This window comes from Mucor mucedo (genome assembly GCF_025094135.1).
Source record: "Mucor mucedo strain NRRL 3635 chromosome Unknown EV154scaffold_282, whole genome shotgun sequence".
Classification (NCBI taxonomy): domain Eukaryota; kingdom Fungi; phylum Mucoromycota; class Mucoromycetes; order Mucorales; family Mucoraceae; genus Mucor; species Mucor mucedo.
The window spans coordinates 1-11644 of NW_026252566.1; the positions used below are offsets into that span (position 1 = coordinate 1).

The 11644-nt window shown below is 36.2% G+C and overlaps 5 protein-coding genes across 5 annotated transcripts; 3 read left to right on the forward strand and 2 right to left on the reverse strand.

Moving 5' to 3' along the window:
* Positions 1-164: 164 nt before the first annotated feature.
* Positions 165-416, reverse strand: EV154DRAFT_408425 (uncharacterized protein; the record flags this gene model as incomplete). Its single annotated transcript, XM_051595354.1, has 1 exon — positions 165-416. A coding segment is annotated over one exon (252 nt), but the record flags the coding sequence as incomplete, so codon positions are not given.
* A 1963-nt stretch (positions 417-2379) lies between these two features.
* On the forward strand, positions 2380-3266 carry EV154DRAFT_488760 (uncharacterized protein; the record flags this gene model as incomplete). The annotated part of the gene is made up of 3 exons (XM_051599179.1): positions 2380-2776; positions 2922-3010; positions 3177-3266. 3 exons carry the CDS (start codon positions 2380-2382, stop codon positions 3264-3266), a joined length of 576 nt encoding a protein of 191 aa, XP_051450172.1.
* A 3987-nt stretch (positions 3267-7253) lies between these two features.
* On the forward strand, positions 7254-8747 carry EV154DRAFT_584452 (uncharacterized protein; the record flags this gene model as incomplete). Its single annotated transcript, XM_051606735.1, has 3 exons — positions 7254-7387; positions 7456-7596; positions 7653-8747. The coding sequence occupies 3 exons, from the start codon at positions 7254-7256 to the stop codon at positions 8593-8595; spliced, it is 1218 nt and encodes a 405-aa protein (XP_051450173.1). The 3' UTR covers positions 8596-8747.
* On the forward strand, positions 8574-10425 carry EV154DRAFT_584455 (uncharacterized protein; the record flags this gene model as incomplete). The annotated part of the gene is made up of 5 exons (XM_051606736.1): positions 8574-8874; positions 8931-9035; positions 9108-9185; positions 9268-9766; positions 9833-10425. Exons 1-5 carry the CDS (start codon positions 8611-8613, stop codon positions 10423-10425), a joined length of 1539 nt encoding a protein of 512 aa, XP_051450174.1. The 5' UTR covers positions 8574-8610.
* A 747-nt stretch (positions 10426-11172) lies between these two features.
* EV154DRAFT_533517 (uncharacterized protein) lies at positions 11173-11442 on the reverse strand (the record flags this gene model as incomplete). Its single annotated transcript, XM_051603979.1, has 1 exon — positions 11173-11442. A coding segment is annotated over one exon (270 nt), but the record flags the coding sequence as incomplete, so codon positions are not given.
* Between the last annotated feature and the right edge of the window lie 202 nt (positions 11443-11644).

Below are 11644 nucleotides of genomic sequence, written 5' to 3' on the forward strand. Positions count from 1 at the left end.
CCTAACCTAACCCTAACCCTAACCCTAACCCTAACCCTAACCCTAACCCTAACCCTAACCCTAACCCTAACCCTAACCCTAACCCTAACCCTAACCCTAACCCTAACCCTAACCCTAACCCTAACCCTAAATAATTTATATTTTTCTTCTTTTTCTCCCTTTTTGTAGGCTTCGTCGTTGTCGAGGTCAACATCGTTGTCGAGGGCAACATCGTTGTCGAGGGCAACATCGTTGTCGAGGGCAACAGAGTTGTCGAGGGCAACAGAGTTGTCGAGGGCAACAGAGTTGTCGAGGGCAACATCGTTGTCGAGGGCAACAGAGTTGTCGAGGGCAACAGAGTTGTCGAGGGCAACAGAGTTGTCGAGGTCAACAGAGTTGTCGATGGCAACAGAGTTGTCGAGGGCAACATGGTTGTCGTGGGCAATTGGTTGTCGAGGGCAACATGGTTGTCGTGGGCAACATGGTTGTCGAGGGCAACATGGTTGTCGTGGGCAACATGGTTGTCGTGGGCAACTGGTTGTCGAGGGCAACATGGTTGTCGTGGGCAACATGGTTGTCGTGGGCAACTGGTTGTCGAGGGCAACATGGTTGTCGTGGGCAACATGGTTGTCGTGGGCAACTGGTTGTCGAGGGCAACATGGTTGTCGTGGGCAACATGGTTGTCGAGTGCAACAGTTTTTTGTTAATTAATAGTCTTTGTGATCATTAATAGTTATGGTGATCCTTAATAGTCGTAGTGATCTATATTTGTCATTTGATCCTTATTAGTCTTGGTTATCAAATATTGTCATAGTGGTCGATAATATCCATATCTATAGTTTCATGGCATGGTACTTATGCTGTCATGGTTGTCTAGTTGTCTTAGTGATGTCTTAGTTACTTAGTATCCTTGGTTTTCCTGTTGTCATATAACTTTTGCTATCGTAGTTATCCTCGTTGTCTTGGATACGTTCTTATCGTTGATATATTGTTGTCTATGTTATTGTGGTGTCATGGATATCATTTTCTTTTAAGTTTTGTATTGTTTCCTCTTCCTCGTTGTCTTAGTTACTTTCTAATCTGTGTATTCTTATTTTCTTATTATCAATTGTAGTCTCGTTATCTTGGTGATAATGGGTTATCTTGGTGATCATGGGGTTGTCTTGGTGAGGATAGTTGTCTTGGTGAGGATAGTTGCCTAGGAGAGAATAGTTGTCTATGTCTGGACGGTTGTCTAGGGGATGATCGTGGTCTTATTGAATAATCATAGTCATAGTGTCCAATATCGGTCGTAATGATTAATCATAGTCATGGTGATTATTCTTAGTCATGGTGATCAATCTTAGTCATGGTGATTATTCTTAGTCGTGGTGATCAATCTTAGTCATGGTGATTAATCATATTCATAGTGATCATTCTTAGTCATTGTGCTTAATCCTAGTCATGGTGATAACTGATCTTCATAGTGTTGTATTTATCGTAATGATCTAATTGTCGTCGTTATTCCTTTTTGTTGGCATAGAATTCTAGTTGGCCTAGAAATCTAGTTAGCATATTCATTCCTGTTGTCATAGGTATTTAGTTGTCATAGGTATTTATTTGACATGCTTATGTATTTATCATAGTTAACTAGTTGACATAGTTATGTGGTTGTTATAGATATCTGGTAGTCATGGTTATCTTTGTATTCGTAGTGATCTGTGTTGTCATATTGGTATGATTAGTCATAGTTATCTATTTGTGATATGTATCGAGTTGTTATAGTTATCTCGTAGGCATAGTTATCTGGTACTCATAGTTATCTATATTGTCATGGTGATATGATTACTCATAGTTATCTGTATTGTCATAGTTATCTCGTAGGCATAGTTATCTGTACTCATAGTTATCTGTATTGTCATGGTGATATGATTACTCATAGTTATCTATTTGTGATATGTATCGAGTTGTTATAGTTATCTATTTGTTATAGTTATTTCGTAGGAATAGTTATCTGGTAGTCATAGATCTTTCGTAGTTATAGTTTTCTGGTAGTCATCGTTTTTTTTTGTTGTTGTTGTCATATATATGGAGTTGTCATAGATCTCTTGTTGTCCTAGCTTACTTGTTGCCATAGGTATCTTGTTGTCATAGATATGCTGTTTTCTTAGTTATATTGTTGTTATAGATATCTTGTTTTCCTACTGACCTGGTTGCTTTGTTACGTGTTGTCATAGAAACCTTTGAATCCTTGTAATTTTGTTGTCTTACATATCTGCTTGTCTTACTCGCATTCCTTTCGTCAATACTTGTTATCTTTGATATCATGTTGTATTAACTATCTTGTTGCTCTACGGACTTAATTGTCTTGCATACTTGGTTGTCTTATGGATACGGTTGTCTTGCATACTTGGTTGTCTTATGGATACGGTTGTCTTACTTACCTGGTTGTCTTATGGATACGGTTGTCTTACTTACCTGGTTGTCTTATGGATACGGTTGTCTTACTTACCTGGTTGTCTTATGGATACGGTTGTCGTAGATATGTCGGTGTCTTGCTGTCGTAGTCATATAGTTGTCTTCGTTACTTGCTCACTTGGATACCCTGTTGTTTTAGTTATCTTGTATCTTAGATACATTATCCGCTTAGATTTGTCGTTGCCTTGGATATCTGGCTGTCTAATTTATCTGGTTGTCTTATATTTCTCGTTGTCGTGGATATCATGTTGTCTGAACGATTTCGTTGCCTCAGACACATTATTGCCTTGGTTATTTCGTTACCTTAGTAACATTGACATCTTGGATATACTGTTATCCCGTATGTCTTGCTGTCATAGATATCATATTATCTTCCTGATATTGTTGTCCAAGATATCTCGTCGCCTTAGATATCTTGTTGTCTTAGTTACTTGGTAAATTGAATTGTCTGTCGTCTTGGCAATTACCTTTTTCTTTAATACTAGGGTCTCTTGTCACCTTAATCGACCTGGATACGTTATTTTATTTGCTTCTTGACGCTCTTGGATTTAATGTTGCTCTCAATATTTTGCTGGTATTTTATTTTTTGTTCCTTGTCCATTTTCATTCCAAGTAACGTATATGGGTTTTTCTCTAAAATCCATAACTATGTATGATATGTAGCGTGACAGTTCTCCTTAATTGTGACCTGTACATACTTTCAGGCTTGATAAAATTTTATGACTTCGTCATTTTTTTAGGAATTATTTGATAACAAGACCTATCTAGCCTTTTGTTTACATATTGCAGCCAATTCTGAATATATTTGCACTGCTCCCATGACGCTATAAATTCATTCAGACTTTTAATATTTTTTTTGTATATATTTACGTAAAACATTTATTTTGTTTGCCTTTCTTTCTGCTAGTGCGCCATGTTTAGACGGCTGGTTCTTAACAGTTATGAAGATTAATAGCATGTCATGGGAGAGCGATTTATCAAGGTCCCATCATATAAACGTCACTAAGAAACTATTATTTTATGATATTATCTTTTTTTTCTTGATTTCAATAAAGTATTTAGTCCAACAATGCGTCAATTGGTGTTTTTCTTACATGGCGTGTGTTGATATACTCTCTATCTTAATCTATATCCATTCGGCTTCTCCTTCATTTCCGGATGTTGTCGTAACGAACTAAAGTTAGGCCATTCTCGTCTTTTTAATTATTATGTCTATACTTTGTGAATATGCAAGGATTAACAATAAATTGCGCACAAAAAGACGATGGGAAATACCAGACGTTATTCAGCATGTCTCATTTCATTTATACGTCCGATGAAAACTTTATCTCGTACTCAGTAACTACTCCATATACACTTTATCACGATTGTATGATGATTGTAAACTCGTTGTACTTGGTGGAACGCTTCTCTGGCGTACGCTAAAATTATCTAAAAAACCGTTGACGAACAAGATCCTTTGATAGAATATGTATCTTCCACCAATTCCTATATTGCCTTCGTACGTTTGGTACTTTGTTTAATGTTGTTTAATCCTTACTATATTTTCTAGGACGTCGCCCTCTTATGTGCTAGATCGATTAAACAGACATTTAATTATGTGGTCACATATCGTTTGTTATATTTTGTACAACAATCTCCGACCTTATAGTCCCTACTTTATTATTTTGTCCTTTACTCAATCATTTTTGGCGATGGACTTTTTGTAGTTGCTTAAACAGCTTGGGGTGACGGTTTTTGGCATAGTTAGATTATTACGATGTTTTCATAAGCTTTTTAAATTCTTTTCAACTTCTAAGAAAGACTTTTCTGTCTTTCCATAAAATATTTTCCTTCTGGCAATCTCTTTCTGATTGATACCACACTTTAGTTTCGCGTTTTCACACTCTTGCGAGAAGTGTATTAGATGTTATTTTAATTACTGCTGTTGTTGTGGTCATGTAAAACTGTCTTAAAACAATATTTTGTGATATTTTTATTTTCTACTTATTCATGGAGACATTTAGTTCAATACCGATTCAATTCATTATCTTCAGATTCTGCTCGTGGTGTACGTGGTGTTTAATGAAATCTTAAACTACTTCAATATGCCTTCCATTCTGGGTTTTGTGCAAAGGCTCATTACTTACCTGTTGTTTGGTTTTTTTTGACATGTCGGTACTTTTTTCTCAGTCGTCGATCAATCTTTCTTTTACTTGGTACAAACAAGGGCGAGACACTGCAAAAAAATTTCTATCACTAGCAACCTACTAAGAAGTTCTTCAAACAAACTGTCAGATATTTTAGGTTTCCTGTCCATCGTTACTGCAACTATTGCAAGCTGATCCGAAGATCTTTGTGTTTGGCAATTTTATGCACAGAAATAGTTAAATAGAGTCACGTTGCTATTCAGGCTTTGGGAGTTATTACTTTCTTACGCGTGGTCATTCCATAAATACACTCTAAGTAGATGTTTGGTGTATAAATAATCGCCTTGCGTTTTGATGATTTCTTATTACGGCTGATATTGTACGTGACTCCAATTTACTTAGAAATGAATTCGTAATAAATACTACATTTTAGCCATTTATAAATACTAGTTGACATATAAACGGACTATCGTCCTTTCTACACTTTTTTAATTGATTTTACGCTCAAACATTATTATTCTAAACCTAACAAATCTTTTCCCATCTCCTTAAAAGTTTCTTTCAACTTCCGAGAAATATTTTTCTGTTTTTGTTTATGTGTCCTTTTTTTATTTATTTTATAACGTATTTGGTTCATTAACAAGTCAGTTTATGTTCTGCCTATCTCGTTTGTATTTTACATAGTCTTTGGAAAAGGACAGAAGTATTTAAATCGGCCAAAAGGTGCTGCTTTGTTAAAAAATTCCATCAACTACTGACTATTCGTGTTTTTAGTAAATTCATTGCTCACTTTGTGTCATTGCTGATTCATTTCTATATTTTAATTAAAGCTGCCCTACCAAGTACTACCACCCTCACAGATATTCCCCTATCACTTGATATCGTTAATCAAAGATTTGTACGCGATTTTTAATTACTATTACAACAATTTTAGACTTACTTCATAAACAATGACTGTTTGGTGTTCATATTTTGTTTCAACACGAGCTAGTCAATTATGAAACTGTTACAAGTACTACTTGTTTAAGCATATGGTATAATTAATAGGTATTCTGTAACATCGACATTTTTGCTAATTTCTGTGGTTTTCTGATCAATAATTGTTTTCTGTCCGTAATGTTTGGTAGATAGATACTCTATTTAAAGCTAGCACTATTATAAAAAGGCTTATTACTGTGTCCGTCAAAAGTTTAGCGTAGTTGACCCAAGTATTTTTTGGCTTCTATGTCTGACTGTGTCGTGTCTTACCTCCCTTATGGTAGAGACTTTTTTAACAATGTAATTAGACAGCCCAGGCTATTGGCATTTTATTAAAACTATTCCTACCTCTTTAAAAATGTTTTTCGACTTCTGAAAACTATTTTTCCCTTTAAGTAAATTATACTTTTATTAAGGTATCTTTTGGCTGGTGGCGATTAATTGGTGTTTTGTTCTCATACTTGTTCCATGAACCTACAGTGTTCTTCTTAAGCTGTCTAAACTGGGTCAGTCCTTTAGAAGTGTCCGAGAAAGTATTATTTGTTTATATTGTCGAGTTTTTTATGTATTTAAAAAATTGTGAAGGTACATACGGTGTCAATTCCGTTGATGTTTACCCCATGTGAAGTGGAGACATTTCTTTTATCATGCTAAAACTATTAAAATTATTTATCAGTACTGGTTGTTGGCAAAAAAGTATCAACCATACCAATTGGTGATATTTTTAATAACTTCCTCCGTACTCGCTAGTATTTAAGCACGGTTTCCCATTTTCCATCCAAAAAAATATGGAAGTAGCAAGTTAATTTCAAGTGACTCCTACTTACACACCCAGAGGATTTTTTTGCAGGTTTATTTGTAAACATCGGTGAATGATTTCGAACCGTTTTGGGAATGGGGGGAAGTGAGCTGGGGGGTCTTTGGGGGTGCTCTTTGGGGGTCTATTGGGGGTCTATTGGGGGTCTATTGGGGGTCTTCATTGGGGGTCAAAAAACGATATAAAAGCGATTACGTAGCATTAAAATAATAAAATTTTATTGGATAAAAATGTATACAAATAATCATAAAAAACGGTTGCTTTGGATGGGGATGCCCAGTCGTAACGCGATAAAAGCAAATACCAAAATATGAAAGAGGAAGATACTATTGTAAAAAGCATGTTAGAGAACATAAAGGTAGTATTGGTATTATCCTAAACACGCGTACCTTGTAATTTTAAGAGAGGGAGAAACAGAGGGAACAATACACTAAAAAAAATCATTTTATAAAGGAAAAATGATATGAAAAAGATGGAAATGTCATACCTTACTAGGTTCAGAACGCCAAGAGTGAAAAGCAGCTTTGGAGAAGATATAATATGTTAATAAATGCACAGAAAATAAGGATTAACAAAAACGCGTGTATATTACCCACAGTACACAAAGCAATACTTGCATTCAATTTCCTGTTGATTAATGAACTGTTAACGAGGTTCTTATAATATGTGTATTAATTACCTTAAGACGATGGCTTCTTAAAAACAAAACTCAAGTTAATCATATTTTTGATTAAAAAAGAAAGAAAGAAGAGAGAAAGGAGAAAAAAAAAGAAAAAATGTGATTTAAAAGCATCAGCATTTTGTTACACTGCATGAGACCAAATCTCTAAATGAAGGCAGTGAAAATGTTTTGCCAAACTTCATAATTTCAATTATACTCACAACGCAAAGCAATGTCTTTTAACGTATTCTCTATTCACAATGATGATACTTTCTGCACAAGTTGTAACATAAATCTCACAACCAATACTAACTTTAACCGTCATCAAAGAATCATCCATGGGCGTGCAAGTAACGCACATGTTGAGTACGAATTACTATAAAAACAAAAAAGACTTCAAAAAATACATATACTTACCAAAACATCATTGATAGTTCTCCTACAAACGATAACCATAATCCAGTAGATGAAACCGCTGAAACCGCCGATGCCAATGATTATTTTGATAGCTCGGAAGAGGATGACGGTGCTAACCTTGCCTATCCGTTTGAATCTGATGATGAGTCTCTTTCTGAGTCAGGCAATGATGAAGTTGAAGGACCTATACCTATCAAATTACATCTGTCTTTAGCTCTAATCCTTTTTATCCTTTTAAAAATGAAATGGAAATGAAGATCTTGATGTTCTTTAAGGGTTCACAAGACAGAACATCCATCCGATTAATAAAGAAGACCATGCATTTGCTGCGCGAATTGATTACGACATCCCTTCAAGAAAGGGATTTGATTCAGCAAAGACCAGAAGGATTTAATCCTCTGCGCAACATACCAAAGGATGATCGTATTTGCAAAAGCCATGACACCAGAAGAAAATTCCCTCGTCTTGAAGTTGATAAGGCTACTATTCCAAAGGGAGATGACCGGTCTGTGGAATTATTTTTCATAAAGCCCTCGAATCATTTGCGATTGGTTATGGCTAATCAGCAAAAAACTAAACTTTTTAAATCGTTACCAGATTTCACTCCAAACCAGCGTTATCATTTGAATCAAGGACGGAAATGGAAAGATAATAAACATTTCCAGTTGCCAATGGTAGCTAAAGAATTCACAAATGCTGATACGGATTTTTGGATTGGTGATGTAGTCAGTACCCGCCCAAATCAACGACAACGCCAACAACAGCTATATATTATCGCTAAATTTCTGACAGTGAACGATGGCCTCTTTGTCAACGTTTTTCCCATCGATTTTACAGATAATTTCCAGTCAGCAGCTATTGATTCAACTGGATCCAACATTCCTGTAACAGATATACTTTTTTGTATGACGGTTTTGCAGCTTCATGAACAATGCCATCCTCGATTATGCTCCAAAATAATTGACAATAGTGGTGAAGTGAGATATACATCTTTCAATCAACTGATTCCACGCCATTTTGTCATGATGACTGAAGGCCTCAAATTTCGTGAGCGAGTACCATATGTCAGTTCGAATCGACAAATGACAGTTCGGGTAGTTCCTATTTCTTTGTTTTCGGACCATACTAGCGGCAATAGATCTAAAAAATGGAACTGATTTCACAGCTGGGTGATGAACATTGCTGCGTTCGATCTTGAGGAGAGCAACAAGTACGAAAATCATTTCTTTCTGTGTACCAGTAATCACAAAGTCACCGCAATGGAAATGGTTAAGCCTTTGACAGAAGATTTACTCGATCTGGAAAAAGGAATAGTGATGTATGATGCCGAACTTCAAAAAAACGTTTTTGTGATTGCACCTGTACTGTTTTTTCGTGGAGACAACGTTCGTCAGGCGGAACTAGCCTTAAGCAAAGGATTAGGGCTAATCACCCATGTAGATTCTGTTATTGGCAAGCTGATCCACCAAAGCCTATGACCACTGGAAAACAGCCAATAGCCTTGAGGTATAGCTCCGAAACGTACACTGCTGAGTTAAGAACATTAGAAGATTTTCTTTCCTTTGTAAACCCGGAACAACCAGAGCGTGCATCCCCGGTTTATCTTCCTAACAGAGGGCGGGTAACAAACCAAGGAAACATAAAAGAACCTGGAAGTTTGAACAAATAGGGAGAAATCGGGTTCAAGCTGACAGATGCCGAGGATTTGTTGAAGTTAAAGGCGGTCGATTTGTCTCAAGATTTGCCTGTAGAAATCTTGCACACTTTGCTTTTGGGAATGACCATAATGTTTTAAACTCGCTCGTGACTTTTTTTTAAACGATGTACAGCTTCAACTGTTAACTCAATTTTTCCGAAACTACAACTCCAAAGTATTGCATCGCAACCTTACATCTTCATTAACCGCATTTCGCTCTTTTGTCGGAAGAGATTTTAAAATCCTCGTACAACTACTCCCAACACTTTTGCAAAAAGCAAACTTTTTCAATTCTTCATTGTTCGATGAAAATCAAGATTCCTTTAGATCCATGTTTGAATGCTTTGACAATCTCGGCTTACTCGCTTCACTGGTATACATGGAAAAAATCAACAATTTTCACTACTACAAGCAAATATTAGATATAACTGTGTCGAAGACCATCACAGCTATGGACGACTTACATCATACGACCGTTTTGACTAGAAGAAGATCTGCTGCTGCTGGAACAGAAGCTATCACCAAAAGGAACTTTTCGTCATTGTGCAACCGACTGAAATCCCATTTATTGATCCATATTTCGCAAGATGTTGAACGGTTTTCCGGTGGTCCTCATACCGAGACTGAACGAGGTGAGTAGCAACACAAGTTCATGCGTGAGCTGTTGTGCCATACTAACAGACAGAACGGTGGGCGAGATGTTGCTGTTCGATTTGCCGAAGAGTTCATGCTTCGTCATATCAGTCAAGGTGGTTTATTCGTTAAGGATCCGTCCTCTTCACTTTGGGAAACGTGTGGCGTCAAAGTTCTGGAATCGTTTGATGCAACGATTAATCAAAGCGAGCTTGAATTATTAGACAACAACAACAGCCAGAAAAAGCTTGCACTTGGAACTACTGGTGTCTTTCGCAATGGTAACAGTTCCAAGTCAAGCGGTCTTTCCCTTGGTAAAACTGTTATGAAAAACGGCCAAGACTTCCTCGTCCAAGCATATGATTTTGTTTGTCATGACTCCTTTTCGCAAGGTCCACAATCAAGTATTTATGAAAGCTGCGTTTTAGATGTTGCTGGCAACGTTATAACTCGCAGACTACCAGGTGACGATTTTGTAATTGCTGGTCGTGAACAAAATCGCGTTGAATTCGTGCTGGACATGTCACAACCTCCTATCTCTTCGGATTACGACACTTCTTCGACGTTGAGTATTAACAAATCAAAATTCGATAGCATTTGGTGGCTTCTCAACACGCGTTGTAGTTTGGAAAAAATCGTAAGATTACCAAACTTTTAGATATATTCATTCACACATTATTTTGTTATAAAAAAAAACGTAAAGGACCTTTTTTTTTCATTTTTTGTGAAGTTCATTTGAAAAGCCGTCCACGTCATGCAAACATGATTTGGGGGCGGATCTGAAGTGGTGGGGGACACTTGGGATGTAAACAAAATAACAATGATGCACAAATTTGTCTTAATGGGGAGCCTTGGGGGGACGCTATGCATTCTTTTTTTTTTAAAAAAAAATAGCATCCAATGGATTTCATTTATTTTTGGGATTATCATTCACCCGTGTGTGACTCAGCCTAGAAAGGCAATGGCTGCTCTGGGTGTGTAGTTGTTTGAGAAATAGCTGGCATTGATTTGTTTACCAACAAGTTTGTTGACAAAATCAACAAGTCTTGTTGATTACTTCAACAAACTTGTTGAATGTAACTTTATTGCTTTTGCAAACAAATTTGTTGATTTTACAAACAGGTCTTGTTGAACTATTTAACAACTTTGTTGGTTTTACATACAAGTCTTGTTGAACCTTTCAACAACTTTATTGATCTTACAAACAATTCTTGTTGAACCTTTCAACAACTTTGTTTGATTTATAAACAGTACTTGTTGGAAAGTACAACAACTTTGTTGGTGTTTCAAACCAATGTTGTTTCGCTTTTTCATATTTTTATTCGTAAAACGGTATAAAACAACCAATGGTTCTTGATTTCATTATCATTCAGTCATCATTTTATATAAAACACAAGATAAATTATTAAACAGATTTTATTATCGTATATACAATGGCTATGGAGAAGCAGAAATATCTTTTATGATGATAAGGAAAAGAGTCTTTTTCGACATTCGTTCTTAGAGACGGCATAACCATGAATAGGGCACTAATACGCAGATAATAAAGTTTACAGTCTTTTGCACCCGACATCGAACGAGACATAAAACCAAGAAAGAGTGCTTCGTATGAATGTATTGATCCTCTAAAAAACAAAACTAGAAACAAAAAGAAGCGATTTAGAGTAATCTCAATCTTACGTTAACCGTACATCATAAAACAGGCGTACCGTTAGTCCTAAAAAATGATAAACAGATATGTGAGCAATTATTAAAAAGATATACTGTAGCAGCCGTTAATTTATGGATTGCTCTCTTTACGATACTGGCATAACTCTTAGCATCAGAGAAAATACAACAATCATCAACGTAGGTTGCTATTTGGGCTTCACCATTAA